Source organism: Phodopus roborovskii, unplaced genomic scaffold (assembly GCF_943737965.1).
Source record: "Phodopus roborovskii unplaced genomic scaffold, PHOROB, whole genome shotgun sequence".
NCBI classification, from domain to species: Eukaryota; Metazoa; Chordata; class Mammalia; order Rodentia; family Cricetidae; genus Phodopus; species Phodopus roborovskii.
This window is the reverse complement of record NW_026126646.1, coordinates 2,218,273-2,233,666: the sequence shown is the minus strand read 5'-3', so window position 1 is coordinate 2,233,666 and position 15,394 is coordinate 2,218,273. Positions and strand designations below refer to the sequence as shown.

Below are 15,394 nucleotides of genomic sequence, written 5' to 3'. Positions count from 1 at the left end.
AACCCATGGCCTCTGTGGTTTGATTAAGCCACCCCTCTGGCTCAGTCAACCCCCTTGTCATACCCTCCCACGTAATCCACAGATGCACCTAGGTGCTTGACCACGGTGGCCGCTGCCCTGTTGGGATGCAGCCAGGGTACAGCATCTTTCCTGCCTTCCTGGTCATCTTCAGGCCTCACTCCAGCTCATGTCCACACACCTTGATACTCAGGCAACAGCAAAGACCCTGATGTCATTACCTCCTGTCTAATCTGCCCCCAGGATGTCTTCCAAGAGTGTGTTCATTTGTGTGAATGCAAGTGTGCCAGCATGTGGAGGTCAGAGAACTCCAGGGGATTCCTGTCTCTGCTTCCCCGGCACTGGGATTAAAGGCACATATCATCACACCTTTTTCTCTGGGCACCAGGGGGCAAATTCAGGTCTTTGTGTTTTTGTGGCAAGCATGTCACCCACTGAGTCACCTCCCCAGCCTCCATCCTGTGCTCTGAGCTCCAAGTCACAGGTCCAGGGGCCTCCTTAGGCTCAGGCTTCCCCCAGCACCATGGACCACCCAACTACACAAGAAAAGTGTAGGGCCCTCAGGAATGCGGTCCTGAACAGTCACCCTCCGCTCTGGGTTAGTTTCCCCCAGAACTGCTTCAGTTTGCAAGAGAAATAACCAGGGAAGCTGCAGCTAGCCGTTAGCCCTTCAAACCCTGGGTCCTCTTCCTGGAACTTTCCATGTGAATGTAAACAGATTGCTTTATAGGGTTAGGGTTGATAGCCTCTTTGGAGCAGAGGCCAGAACTGAACTCCAGGCTGCTCCCAGCAGGGGGCAGTGGAGCCCCAGAGCCCCACCTACATGGGTTGGCATCCCAGGTGCCTTGCTGCCCTTTAGTGAGTTTGACAATCCATGGAAGATTTAAAAAAAGTTTCTACTAAGTGCCCTAAGACAGGTCGCGCTGAAGCCACCAAACCGAAAACTAGAGCCATGCTGTTCAAACTGGAAGCCACCCTCCTTTGCTTGTTGGAAATGTACTATCTCCAGTGGCCACGAGCCCTGTACTTGGTATTGAGTGTGCACTGGTGACCTTGCTCACAGAGGGGAAATAAAGGTGTGGTCAGCTGACACTTATTGTATTGTGCTACAGGGCTTCATGGGAATGGAGGCATATTCTCTCAAACATGCACCTGGGTCCCCTAGGTTCCCTTTGCTTCCTAGCTTTGTGTACGGTTCCACACCATGCTTGAAGTGCTCTTTTGCCTGTGAGCAGATGAGGGCATTTGAGGACAGTGCACCTGGTACTGGGATACCTGCTGGGCACACAAGGGCCCGCATGGCAGGGCTACTCAGGGACATTCTTGAGAGTTGGTTTCTGGGCCCAAGATTTTAGCTCATGGATTCCCAACACGAAGCCTCAGCACCATGTAAACTGGCCAGACATCGCAGTACTTGGGAGGTGCAATCTGTTACATTAGAGGGGGAGGGAGGAAGGCAGAGCGAGGGAAGGAAGGAGGGGGAGGGAAGGAGAGGGGCACTGGTTCTCAGGGAGCACTTACTGGGTACTGCTGCGAATGCCCCAGGTCCTGCAGATACACCGGAGACAGAAAGATAAGCAATGTCCTAACTGCACTGTCGGCCAGGGCCGGGCCTCCCTGCACAGCGCGTCAGCCTGTCATCTCTGTGATCCTGCCCTACTGTGACCTTCCCCAGTTGCCCCTTGATCCAGAAACCACCTCCTGCCAGACAGTGGTGGTGCACACCTTTAATCCCAGCCCTCGGGAAGCAGAGGCAGGAGTTTGAGGCCAGCCTGGTCTAGAGGGAGAGTTCCAGGGCAGCCAGGGCTCCATCATCTCTGCATAGGCCTGGTCACAGGTGGCCCCCAGAGGACAGACATCTAACTTTGTAGCCACTGCCACCTGGTGGCCAGGATCAGAATTCTGTTCTGTGGAGGGGACCTGGAGTGACATCAGGATGGCAGCCATAGAAAACTATGTCCTTAAGTAGCTCCAAGTCCCTTGCTGCGTCAAACAGGTCTTACAGCAAGGTCCTTGTGGGCTGGTGAAAATGGTTCAGTGGATTAAGGGCTTACCTTGCCAGGGTGAGGGCCAGAGTTTGGATCCCCAGAACCTGTGTAAATGCTATATGGGTGTAGTGGCCCACATGATACCAGCACATATGAGGCTAAAACAGAATCTGTATGGTAAGGGGCTGGCTGGGTTCAGTGAGAGATCCTGCTTCAATGTCTGGAGAGGACATCAATGGAGAAAGACACTTGTATTAACCCTAGGCCTCTACCCATATGCCTCCCCAGAAATGTCAAAACCAGCTAACCTTGTTTTCTGAATTCCCCCTTGGGATTCACCAGAGGCCAAATTGCAGGGCAGCAGCTCCTAAGAGCAGTGTCCACCAGAGCCAGAGCAGGAGGCAGGGGAAGGGAGAAGCCACAGGGAGGCATCAGCAGTGGGCACCTGGCTCCCGGCCTGGAATGGCCATCTGCATCTAAGAGCAAGTCACCTCGAGGCACCGAAGGGCCGTCTTCTCAAGTGTCTGCCCAACCACCCACCCCCTCACCCATCCATCCTGTAGGACAGTCACAGAGCCAGTGACCTCGGCCCAGTAACAAGGGAAGCTGGGTTGCCCACGGATACTTGGGCTGGGGGCCCACAGTGGTTTGTGTGCAGTATGGAACCCTGACACGACAAAATACAAAGGACTATGATCACACTGGGCAAGGAAGGCAGAGAAGCCAGGCCCAGAACCTCAGTTGCCAGGGTTCCTGGTCAGAAATGAGCCCACTGCATGAAGTCTAGGAATGGTCAGTTTTCAATACTAGGAGAGCAAAGGTCCAGATAATCTGACACAGAAAGAGCCCAGAGGGGATGGCATGGGCTCCTGAGCCAGTGAGAGGTCATGTGCATTGGGTGATGGTGGCTCATCTCTTTAATCCCAGCACTCAGGAGGCAGAGGCAGGTGGATATCAGTGAGTTTGAGGCCAGCCTGGTCTACAGAGCGAACTCCAGGACAGCCAGGGCTGTTACACAGGGTTTCATTTTTGTTTATGACCAAATAGCATTCCACTGTCTACACATATATGTAGTGCAGACATGTGTATGTCCCCTTGTTAGTAATTGAGCACTGTGGCTATTGCGATGTCCTATAAACACAGGTGTGTGTGGGTACCACCTCTGTCCACTGCTTATACGTCCAATGTTGGAGTCACAGAGCGGTCAAGACACCTGGGTCTCACCACTTAAGCCCAATGCCTCCATTTCACATGCCTATGCTCAGTAAGAAAGTTTACAGCAGCTGCCCCTGGGTCCCGGGTACACGCAGCACTCCGCATCCCGCACCCCCATTCCTGCACAGGTCAGTCCCGAAGCTGCTGAGCAGGACCAGAACTGCTTATAAGGGCCATCAGTGCACACCACCCTCCCTTCAAGTGAGCAGCACCTGACCCATGCTGTCCCCAGCCCTTCCTCCCTGGCGGGCAGCTCACCAATGCACTTAGGGCTGGTCTCGCTCTGCTTCTTGAAATGTTTACAAAGCCATGGCTTTAACAGGGAAATGTTCAGGGGAAACGGTCCCTGGTCCTCAGAAGCCACGGCAGAGGTGGCGCGCGCCTTTAACCCTGGCACTCAGGAAACAGAGGCAGGGAAGATCCCTGAGTTCGAGGCCAGCCTGGTCTACAGAGTGAGTTCTGTGACAGCCAGAGCTGAACAGTGAAATACTGTTTCAGAAAAACAGAAACAAAAGGCCACAGCTGGAATCCGCTAGGAGTCCTGGCCTCCGATGGCCACGTGCACACTCAGAGGTTATGCAGTGTAGAGTGTCTGTGAAGGAGCACTGGCTCTCTACCCTCCTAACGCTGTGACCCTTCATTTAATACAGCTCCTCCTGTCACGGTGACCCCCAACCATAGAAGAACTTTGCTGCTACTTCCTAACTGGAATTCTGCTAGTGTTACACGCACATATCCGACATCCCAACCATGAAAGGTCACCTGGCCCCCAAAAAGGTTGTGACCCACAGGTCGAGAGAGAACTGCTGTGCTACGGGGCCTCCCGTATCTTGAACCTGGGTTGACTCTGGAGAAGACGGCTCCAACAGCTGCTCAGCAGGCAGGGGGCTTCCTGCACCCTCACGGCAGTGTAGGGAGAGTGGTGGATGTGGATGGCGACCTTGGTTTCAGAGAGCAAGGGGGTTTGCTGAGGCAGCTCTTCACAGACGGCACAGACCTGTTATCGGAAACCGCTCTAGGAGGTTAGGTAGGGCCTGGCAGCAAGGAACAGCAGGCTCCCCTGGCTGTCTGGAGCACCCCACCCACGCTCCAGAACGAGACAGTGCACTGACCAACACACAAGGACCTGTAGTGTAGCTTGGTTTTATTTATGTTCACAAATATTTCAAAAAAATTACAAAATACTCAAATGGAGAGAACACAGAAGTCACGATTTTCTGGGTGTCTACTGTTTACACTGTGTTATCTCATGGCAAACTACTCATATATACACTTAGCTCCGAGATCTAAAGAAATGCAGCGATCAGAATGTCTGCTCGCTCCACGGCAGTGAGGCGTGAAGCTCAACCTTGACGACACTGAACAAGATACATACAGAACACAGAAAGCAAACCCAAACTTCAAACGAAAGGAAGGAAAATCCAAAAGGAAGCCAAGCAGCCAGGCTTCAGGGATGCCATGAAGGTCCAGGGCCTCCGAACAAACAGGTCGGTCACGGGGGACATGAATTCAGCGCTTCACCTTGGGACGGGGAGAAACCCAAAACTAACAAAGAAATACTTCCGGACAGATTCCAAGTTCAGACTCCAGAGTACTTCACTCGCTCTTTGGAAAATGGGTATTAGAGGGGGTAAAGGCGTAACTGAACAGCAGACTAGATTAAAGGGGAGAGGGAGGTGGTGGCATGGGACAGAAAGAACCTGCCTGGCCAGAGCTCAAGAGGAAGAGGCTTTCCTCAGTGCAGAGGGCAGGGCAGACCACGTGGTGAGCATACCACCACCCCCAGAAGAGAACAAGCGCCTTCATGCCGAGGTGGCCAGAAGTTTGATAACAAAAGGTTATTTTGAGCTCGCCTCCTATGAAGAACCAAAGTTAAGGCAGAAGGAATGAGAAAAACAGTTTAAAAACAAAACAAAACGAAACAAAAACCCTACATTTTCGACAGACAAATGGATCCTAGCCGCCCCACGCATGGTTCAGGGAGCATGGGGTCCTGCCGCACCTGCGTCAGAGCCTGGGGGCAGGGTGAATGCCAGGTTAGTAGTGAGCCACTTCTCTCCACAGGGCCAGGACACCGTGTGACTGACTGGCTGGCCGTTCCTATATGCAGCCACTGCATAGGAGAGTAGTAATGGCCCTCGAGAGTCCAAAGGAGTGGGGTCACATAGGTATCTTCACCCTTGGCTCTGGAGGGAACTGTGCCATCGGTGGCAGTCAGTTCTGCCCAGGACTGTTCCCCAAGGGCCTGCTGGAGAGGGCTCTCCCAGGGGAACCGGCCACGACGACGACTCCCGTTCCTCTCCCAGGAGGAAACACGGGATACACACGATTCCCCGAGGGGTGCCGGTCACCTGCACAGCCTACATAGCCCAAACCACAGGCCAGACCTACATCACACCAACCCCGGTGTCCCTCACCGTGAAGCAGCCTCACTGTGGCAGGCATGGCTTGGTGACATGTGCGCTCACAGATCTCTAACTCCTTTGGCAAGCATGTGACCTGGGTCTTCCAAGTGCTGAGTACCGCACTGCATTCTTCAACTTCCTAAACTGTTTATGACAATTTACCTAAACAATCAAACATGTGCATAAAACTCTAAGGAAACTTATCATCAGACACATACAGGTAAACATGCGCTTTCTATACCCAGGACAGGACAGGACAGGACAGGACGGCGGGGACACCAGGGAACACAAAGTCAACACTAAACTCCTATGAATAAGGAAGGAGGCTCGCTCGCTCAAACACGCCTGCCACTGCACACGCGAGGGACAGACATTAAGTGAGATCAAAGCAGCAAAATAAAAGAGCCTGTAGCATTGTCCCTGCCAACCCCGGATGCTCACTGCTATGACCAGACCCAGTCCCAAGCTCCTGCCTGCCTCAAACTAGTAACGCCCATCTGTTCCCTTTAATTAAAGGGATAATTATATATAACTTTTTATTAAAAAATCAACTCTGTATTCTGTCAATAGCTGGTAGGAATTCACACTTTGTGACATGGCTGGAAAAAATAGATCAGAATAGTCGTCTGTGGAAGGAAAAAAAGGCTTCTAAAATTATTTATTTACAGATGTAAAAAGCCATGCTGCAGAACTGTCTCAAATTATGAAGATTCCCTACAATGTATTAAAATAAAAATTTTTTAAAAATTATAGCTCTTGGATTTCAAACTCATATGCCGCCTCTCTGCAAACCTCGTGGGTTCCAGAGCCCACGTGCCTCAGTGTCTGCGTGCACAGTGAAGGGTGTGAACGGACTCTAGCACCTACTGAGAAATCAAGGAAAAGAACTAAAGCCAAACCCCAAGATCGCAGGTAAGTTTTCTGGGTGTCAGTCCAGCCCAGGACACACCAAGTTTCTGGGGGGGACTGTCATGCAGGGAGACCCAAATAGGTCTCTGGAAATCCTCTCAACAAATGAATACTACTTATGCAGATGTGTTTTTAGTTGTGGGTTTTAAATATATAGAGAAATCTTTAGACGATATTCCTCTTTGCTCTTGTAGCTCCTACTGGATGTAAAGTCCTGTTTCTGCCCCCTAGAACTGGGGTTTCCACAGCCAGCATTAACAAATAAATAACTTATAACTGCTTGTCACCTTCTTTCTTCAGTCGACTGGTGGGGGAAGGAAAGAAAACAAGAGAATGGGCATCAGGGTGTGCTAGGAAACAGGGAAATGGCACCCTACAGGCTACAGGCAAAGGCTGGCCAACTGTTTGCTTATGAATTCCACCCCAACCAGCTGAGCCTCCCATCCAGCCAAGTCATGCTTGCATGCATCCCTCCCTCTCAGAAGCGAAGAGGCTGTGGCCCCTGGTGCTTGCCGCAGTGGGAATGGGGTGGGGTGAGAAGCTGGGCTCCCTTTCATCTCACCTGTAATAATCTTCCTGACTTGGCAGGTGGCCTCCATGCATGTGTGGGTGTCCATGCAGCCACTGCTGCTCCATGGCCAGTCTCTGGAGCTCGGCTGACTGGGCATGCATGGCCTGAAGCTGGTGGGCTGCTGACATGGGGGGTGGGATAGCCCCAGGCAGGTCTCGGGGATAGGGAGTGCCTGCCAAGCACAAAACACGCTCTGCTACAAAAACAAGTCAAGGAGTAGCCATGACCAGGGCAACCAGGACAGAGACCAGGGAGAAAGTCAGCCTACTCTGCAGTGCACTCTCCTAGCTGAGGAAGCTGGGTCAGCCCTTCCCAGGCTCCTCACCAGGGGCAAGGCAAGTTCAGCAGAGTCCCCAGGCAGGAAGCAGCCCATTCCAGAGGCCCCGGGCCTCATGCCCAGACCTCGCCTGCCTGCCTTCCTCTCCTCCCCAGACCTCAGCCTCAGTCAGGTGCCTACTGCCCTCGGCAGCCCAGGCAGCCCTGGCTCCCGCTGGGCTGTTGGCTGTGCATTTATGGCCCCCTCACTTCAACCCTCCCTAGCAGTCTACCCGCCTGCTCCCCACCTGTGCACATTTATTTGGTCTACAAAGGGCCGGCCGATGGTCTGACTCAACCCCAACTCCCTCTGGGAAGCCCAGGTCCCCTGCCCTTGCAGTGAGCTCTTACCGAACACTGGGTGACGCAGCATCTCGTGCTCATGGGGCGGCTGTCCGAGCAGAGGGTTGGGCAGGGTGCCAGGAGGGTAGGGAAAGCGAGCCAAGTGAGGGCCAGCAGTCAGGGGGTCCACCAAGGGGTGAACTGGGCCTGCTGGGCCTGAAAGCAATGACACAGGTCCAATGTAGCTGGCGCACGGCTCCGGTGCGCTCTCCTTGCTGCACAAGCCACTGTCCCTTCACCCAAGCTGGCCCTTGCTCACTGGGGCGGGTGGCATCAACTGGCTGCAAAGAACCCACGCATGTGCCCAGCACCGGGGAGAGCAGTAAGGCAGAGAGCAGTGCAGAGCTCAGCCCTGAGAGGCCGTTTCCTGCTCCACACCTAAGGCCACTCAGCAAAGCACCTGGTGCCTGCCTGTCCAGCTCGGGCGGCACTGCCTTCTCCCCTCAGCTGCCCTCTTCACAACAGCCCACCAGTCAGCCGTGTGTTCACCCCGGTAGCCCCGTCCTGGGTACATGCTGGCTGCAGCAGCCCTCCCTGTCAGCGCTGCCCCGCCTTTGGGACTGCCTGCCTCCCCAGGAGCACAGGCAGCTTCCCTCTGAAGGGAGTGGTAGCCACTGTGCCTGCCTCTGCCCCAGCCCACAGGTGCCAGGAGACACGCTGCCTTCCCCAACGCTCACAACAGGACGTTTCGGCTTCCTTGGGTAGCCCAGGACCTATATACCCAGACCTTGCTTGGCTCTAAAGGTCACAGGAGCCCTGATCTGCTGTCTCTCACCCAGGGCACAGGGCCAGGCTCCCCCGGGGTCAGCGGCTTCCTGAGACCCTGACCAGGGAAACCCAGCACCGAGTTGCCGACAGAGGCTGCCTGTCCAGCCTTGCGCCCGGACGCGTACACACCTTGGTGGAGAGGGTCCTGCTGGTGGAGGTGGAGGTGGGAGTGGATGTGTGAATGCTGGTGATGGTGTGGAGTTACGTTAAACATCTGCAGCCGTGCCAGGGGGTCGCTGGTAAGAGATGCCATGCGCTCGGCATGGATGCGCTCAGCTGCCAGTCTGTCTGGGTAGCTCATCTCAGGCCGTAGCTGGGGGCCTGCCAGTGCCAGTCTCTCCCGCTCCAAAGGGTTCAAGCCAGGGTGGAAAGAGGCAAAGGGGTGGGGGCCAGCTGCAGGAGGGATGGTGAGGGCGCTGTGCCGGGCAAAATGCTCCATGGGGTTGGTGGCTGGGTGCAGGGGGTCCAGCTCTGGCGGCTTCACCTCAAAGCCTGGTTTCATTCTCTCCCGCAATTCCCGCTCCCGGATCTCTCGCTCCCGGATCTCTCGCTCCCGGAGCTCCCGCTCCCGGATGGTGGGGTCAACATTGTAGAGGCCAGGCATGTGGTAGGCCAGCAGGGGGTCAGTGGGATTAAGGGGCATGTAGAAGGGGTGGTTGCGGTTGGTGGGAGACATGACGTGGGGCCGAGCGTATTCGCTCAGTGTCCGGAGGGCCGGTGTGTCAGGCCCGATGTACGGCGGCACGGCGGCAATGGTGGTCGGTGGTGGCTCGAAGGAGGGTCGCATGTGACCGGGACCACTGAGCTGAGGGTCACTAAGACGGCCTTCGTGTGCTGAGCTGGACGCCTTCTGCTCAAGGAAAGAGGGTATGAGGATGGGTGCCAGCTACCTGGGGTCTGAGACTGGTGCTCACCCCAGAGATGCCCTTGTCCCGCTGCAGCGTCCAGCCAGTTTACTTCCTTTACCAACACAGAGACAGGGCACCTCAGCCAGGTCCAGGCCCCAGGACGGTGTAGACCCTGCTACAGCACTCTGGTCTCTGCCTGCCTGCCTGCAGTTCCCCTGCACCTCAGCGAGTGCATGTTAGTCTGTGCACACAGTGGCAGCCAGGAACCCTCCCATCAAGTCTCACAAGCCACTTTGGGATTTGGCACCAGACACCCTAACACAACAGGACACCTGTCCCCGCATAGCGATGATCCCACGCTCAGGTTTCCTTCTGAGTCACCGGCTCCTGTCTCTCTGACACTGTCTATAGATCAGGCCCATCAGACAGGCTAGAAAGCTTGAGCATGGGCACCTCTGGGCCTAGAGAGCACACCAGCAGTCTGGGGTAGACCCCTGCCACCATGCCCTGGCCGAAGACACCGCCCCCCGAATGTCAGGCCTTAAGGACTCACAGCGGCACGCTCTGCCTCCCGTTCCCGCTCTCTCTCCCGCTCTCGCTCTTTTTCCTTCTCTTTCTCCCGTTCCCGTTCCTCTCGGGCCTTCTGTTCAGCCTCACGCTTAGCCTTCTCAATGGCCTCTTCCCTCTTCTTGGCTAGTTTGGATCCAGCCAGAGGCATGAAGTACAGGTCTGTCCGTGCACACGAGTTGTAGCCACGGTCCAGGTGTTTGTAGAACCTAGGGAGGTGGCAGCTTTCGCTTGCGCTTGTGCTGGGGGCCACCCACACCCTTCCTCACCTCCACCAAACCTACCCACGCCCAGCCAGGCCCACCTTCCACTAAACCAGTACCTGGCAGACTGGCTAGCGTGGCTGGGGGTGTCCACTATAGTGGGCTCCGGGGATGGGCTCCTGGGGGGAGGAGGAGGGCTCTCTGGCTCCTCTGCTTCATCCAGAGCCTCCTCTTTGATCTGCACAGCAGGGAGTGGGCAAGAGGGTGCCCCGGGAACGCTGCCCCCAGAAGAGACAGCAGCAGAGCAGGGTGGCTGTGATGAGGTGCTGGGCCCTGAGGGTGGGGTGGAAGTGGAGGGGCAGGCAGGTGGGGTGATGGGAGGAGGGCCTCCGGGCACAAAAGGGTGCTGGGGGAACGCGGATTGGGATGGCACCTGGTGGAGGCCGGTGGGGGGATGGGAGGAAGCAGGGGGTGGTAGGTTCTGGCTCTGGGTCAGCCCAGGAGGCTGGGCAGGGGAGGAGGGCAAGGGCTGGCTCTGTGGCATGAGCTGTAAGGGTGGAGGGTGGGCTGACGGAGGATGGTGTGTGGACAGGGAGCTGAGCGGCTTCAGAGCTGGAGGCGGTGGCAGATTGGCATTCATAGAGAAGGGGGAGGGCCCTGAGAGGTGGGGTGGGTGCTTGTGGGCCTGCGGTGCCGGAAGCTGGGGAATCGGTGTGGTGGGTGGGGGTTTGATGTGAGGCATGGCTAAGGGCGCAGGAGGCAGGGGCTGTTCCCTTGGGGGCTGTTGGGGCTGCAGTGCTGGCTGGGAGGCCGGAAGCTGTATGGTGGTATGAGGATGAGCTGCTGGGGAGGTGCCCAAAGGGCCCTGGCCTTGGGAGGCCTGGGGAGGAAGTCCAAAGGGCTGAGGTGGCCCTGGGTGTTGCAGCAGGGGACCAGCGGGCAGGCTGTGAGGGCCAGGTGGGCCCTGACCATGCAGGGAGGGCTGGGTGTGAGCCTGTGCGGAGTTCTGGCCAGGGGCTGCAGTCAGAGGCTGCAGGGGAGGGTGAGGTGAGGGTAGCCGAGGTGGGTGCAGGGTGGGGGCCTGCTGGATGTGAGTGTGGGCTGCAGGTCCTACTGCAGACTGAGTCTGGTTAGGGGGCTGTGAGGTTGCAGGGGAGCCCTGTGGAGCGACTGCAGTGGCAGAGGGTGTGGGCCCCGGGGCGGGAAGTTGGGGTGCTCCTGGGGGGGCAGACGGAGCTGAGGCAGCCCCACTGGGAGCCTGCATGGAGGGGGGCTGGGCCTGCAGTGTCTGCTGCTGTGCTGATGAGTCTGAGTCACTCTCATTGTCCTGAGGGCTGGGGATACTGGGGGACGTGCTGCGGTTGTCCTGGTCGATGTCCTTCGGGTCACTGCTGCCCTCGTCATTGACACTGCGACTGTCGGAGCTCTCCCCCTCGCCTTCAGACGGAGAGTTGGGGCGGCTGATCTCCTAAAGCCAGAAGCAAGGCAATGGGAGCGCTGGAGGCAGAGCTCGGCCCCTGCCTCTGCCTCACCCCAGGGTCACCCCAGGCTGTGGGGAGGGGGTCAGGGGTCACAGGAGCCTCACCTGGGTCTTGGTCTTTTTGGAGGTGCTCCTGTCAGGCTCCTCGGCATCGGAGGTGACCTTCTCCCGCTGGCGCTTGGTGCTCTTCAGAGGGGACGCAGCCTCTTCCTTCACCTTCTGCAGTGGAAGCAGAGAAGTGACGGTCTGTGGACGCACTTCCTCACTCTGACAACATCTCCAGACAAAGAAAGTTCTTTCTCCAAAGGGCTAATGGGGGGCCTAAAGGGCAGCTGTCTAGGGATGAGCGTCTTTGGCTTTAGGAGCACTTTCCAGCGACTCCATTTTGAGTTCCTGGGGCCTTGAAAAACTTGCGGCAGAGATACCCCATTTCCCCGTTTTTCTAGGCCCTACACCGTTAATTCAGGGCAATGTCACTGCCATGGGCGGGAGGGCCCGGGAGCCCCACCCCGCTGCTGGCTCAGCCCCTGACCTTGGCTGACTTCTTCACCGACTCTGCTTTGCTGTCGTTGCTCGAAGTGCTAGCAGCGCTGGGGGAGTTCCGGCCACTGGACCGGATGTCTTCATTGATGGGCGAGGCGCGGCCATCGGGACTGGCAGGCTGCTTCTTCCGACCACTGCGTAGTGTAGACATCTGTCCCTCCAAAACCAAGGGTGAAGAGAATGAAGCCCCAGACCGCACAGATGCTCGCCCAAGTCTAGCCACTGGCAAGTTAGGATAATCATGTTCACAAACTCACTCGAACCCAGAAACACATCCCAAGGAGCTACCGTGAAAATGAGCAGGGCTGACTTAAGATCCTCACCCTTTCTCAGGGAAACTGTCCATGCTCAACAAATCACACCACAGAGCATTTGTGGAGTTAATCAAACAGGACAGGAAGTCACCCAAGGAGACAAGGCTATTAAATACTGTAGTTTAACTCCCACAGCTGCCTGGCCTGCACCAGGGCTCAGCAGAGATCAGTTTGCATGAGGGTGGGTCATCCTATCCACCTGCCAGAAAGGCCCTCAGAGAAGTCAGTGCTGGAGAGAGGATCCCTTGGTGTTCACAGTCCCAAGCCTCAAAGACCCTCCCCTCACAGTCCTAGACATGTTTCCAACCACGTCAAACAAAGCTGCTGCCACAGCTGTATTTCTTACAAAGACTCACTCCAGAGCCAGGATGGCCTTCTGCCATAGCTTCTCAAGTGCTACCATTACAGACAGGAGCCACCATGCCCAACTGAACAAATCTTCACTACAGAGCCAATGTAAACACTTCTAACGTAGAAATCAAACGTTTGGAAAAAAACTTGCAAAGTTAAGCAGAGATACATGTCCACTGGAGGCACACGACCAGAGGGTTTTGAGGGACTCGGGGAGCTGGCACTGAAACCAAGAGCAATGAGCTCCCCCTAACAGTAAGTTCCAGGCCTCAACTCTAAGCAAGGCTGCTTCCTCTGAGGAGAGCAGTACCAGCAAGAATGTGTTTCTGCGTGAAACCAATTCTCACTTGAGCCCCCAGCCCCAGGTCCCCAGCTCACCGAGCCCCGACTCCGCCGAGTCCTCATGCTATGCTTCCCACTGAGCCCATCCTCCTCCTCCTTGACAGGCTTGAACATGAAGGGCGGGGGGTCCACGGGCTTCTCGATGGGTGGCAGCTCACCGTACTTCTTGAAGTGGATGCGGCAGTCAGTGCAGAGCAGGATGTTCTCCCGGCCTCCGTGGTGCCAGTCTTTGGAGGCTACATAAGGGGAGGTGGGCAACCTTGGAAACCACCTCTGTCTCTGAGGACTTCTGAGCAGAGGGCCCTTCTGTGGGCTCCACCTGCCCTGAGTCATGAGACCTACAGAGCATGAGCTTGGATGGATACCTGCTCCTTAGACAACCCAAAGCTGGTGAGGGGCATCCACTGCCAGGTTCCCTGTAGCCACCCACCCCTTTCAGATGGCGGCCCTGGCCAGCAGACTCCATCCCTCACCTTGTAGGAGTCCCTCCTACCCAATAAAGCAGTATAGTTCTGACTGTGCAACAGGGAAGCAAAGTCAGAGAAAAGGTTCAAGTTTTCCAAGCACAACCCAAGGGTCAAATCAATCACTGGCCCTGGCTTCTTTTCTATCCAGCACATGAAGCACCTGAGTGTGGCAGCCCCGAGCCCAATCCTGCCCTGGAGTGAGTGCCTGGCTGCCCTGCCCTGCGGGTGCCCGGGGGAGGGGGGACACTTACTGGTGGTGAAGCAGTGACGGCAGGCGTACCCCTTCAGCTCCTGCTCGCTGTCTTCACTGTCAAAGTCATCCTCACTGGCTGAGCTCAGGTCCACTGTACACAGAGACAGGAGAGACACCGTCAGTCATGTTCAGTTGACAATGTGACCACTGGTACACACTGGGATGAGCATCGGGCACAGGGCTCACTTTGAATGCCTATGACCGGTCAGTAACCAGAGCAAAGAGCTTGCAAGCATGAGGGGTTGTACTACTCAAGGTCCTGCTCTGCCAGGCGCTCACACTGGTGAATCTAAAATGGTAGCCACAACGCCTTCTGGGTGCATCTGAGCAGCCTGGAATTCCATCTATTGAATCAATATGGTTTCTGGCCCTCATCAAGTATAACACAGAACACTGGTACCCTTAGGCCAGTGTTCTGGGCTCAGACAGAACCGCAAAGCACTCTGCCTGGTTCTAGTTCATAGGGGCCAAGACAGCAGGAGCCACTAATGCATAAACCACACCATACGGATCTCTGCTCAGCAGCTCTACAGGTCAGAGCCAGACACATACATGCCTGCATGTGAACAGTCTCTTGCTATGTTTTACAGCATCAAAAACCCCACTTACAGAATTCACTGGAAGGTGGTCTGGAAGGTGTGTTGACTGGGGTGGATGCTGTGCGAGTCTTAATTCTTCTGAACACTGCCTGCCTGCGGTGCCGGCGGTGTGCACGTGAGCTGGCTGCCTCTGGTGTCTTCTTCCAGTAGTAATAGAAGGTAATCAGTTCCCCCTGTGAGTGAGAACGAAGGGCAGCTGTTACAGCTCGAGCACACAGCCTCCCCATCATCACACCCTCCTGAGAGCAGGCAAAGCTCTAGGAGAAGCTGCAGGGTCCCCTCCTGCAGCCCAGCAGAGTATGACTCCCACACATCAAGAATCAAGATCCCAAGAGAGACAAAAAGGATAGAAGGTTCCCACTTATTTAGGGAGTCATAACTATGTGAGTATGCAAGCTGGGTGTGACAGGTACACATGTTAGCATCTCCAGGGACAGCCACCAAACAGAACACAGATGAGCTGGTGGGAGTGAGGGCCAGGAGACAAACTGCCTGTTCCATCTCCCTGACTCTTTCAAAGGCCACACGTGCACAAACCAGCAGGAAACCCTGAAGAGCAGGACTGGGGTCTAGCAAAAGCAGACAGACGGACTGACGCCTGTCACACGCTAAGCTTTCCAGGAAAAAAACAAAAACAACCCAAAACTTAAGGGGGTGGGCAGACCGTGGCAGTCCCGTCACCCATCACCTGTCTCCCACACAAAGAGAGCACGAAGCTGGCTAACTTTAAAGATCAATTTTAAAAAATAAACTTTTAAATGTATTAAGTTTACAAAATAACGGGCTTATGACATTTTTATAAAGGGCTGATTTCTTAGAAAGACCCCAAAAGAAAGTCTTTGCTTCAGGCTTAGAAGAATACCATCAACAAAACTTGAAATCCGCATTTTACATGC

General features: G+C 55.5%; 1 protein-coding gene across 6 annotated transcripts in view; it reads right to left on the bottom strand.

Moving 5' to 3' along the window:
* Positions 1 to 4,348: 4,348 nt before the first annotated feature.
* Rere (arginine-glutamic acid dipeptide repeats) overlaps positions 4,349 to 15,394 on the bottom strand; it is a 186,164-nt gene continuing 175,118 nt past the window's right edge. For 5 of the 6 annotated variants that reach the window (XM_051173787.1, XM_051173789.1, XM_051173792.1 and 2 more), the window contains 11 exons: positions 14,509 to 14,671; positions 13,898 to 13,990; positions 13,216 to 13,415; positions 12,162 to 12,323; positions 11,735 to 11,848; positions 10,269 to 11,617; positions 9,933 to 10,155; positions 8,661 to 9,381; positions 7,773 to 7,919; positions 7,098 to 7,302; positions 4,349 to 6,839 (listed from right to left, as the gene is read on the bottom strand). In XM_051173787.1, coding sequence (XP_051029744.1) covers positions 6,806 to 6,839; positions 7,098 to 7,302; positions 7,773 to 7,919; positions 8,661 to 9,381; positions 9,933 to 10,155; positions 10,269 to 11,617; positions 11,735 to 11,848; positions 12,162 to 12,323; positions 13,216 to 13,415; positions 13,898 to 13,990; positions 14,509 to 14,671 — 3,411 coding nt within the window. In that variant the 3' untranslated portion in view covers positions 4,349 to 6,805. The remainder of the gene's footprint in view (positions 6,840 to 7,097; positions 7,303 to 7,772; positions 7,920 to 8,660; positions 9,382 to 9,932; positions 10,156 to 10,268; positions 11,618 to 11,734; positions 11,849 to 12,161; positions 12,324 to 13,215; positions 13,416 to 13,897; positions 13,991 to 14,508; positions 14,672 to 15,394) is intronic. The other variant, XM_051173788.1, reaches the window with a different exon arrangement.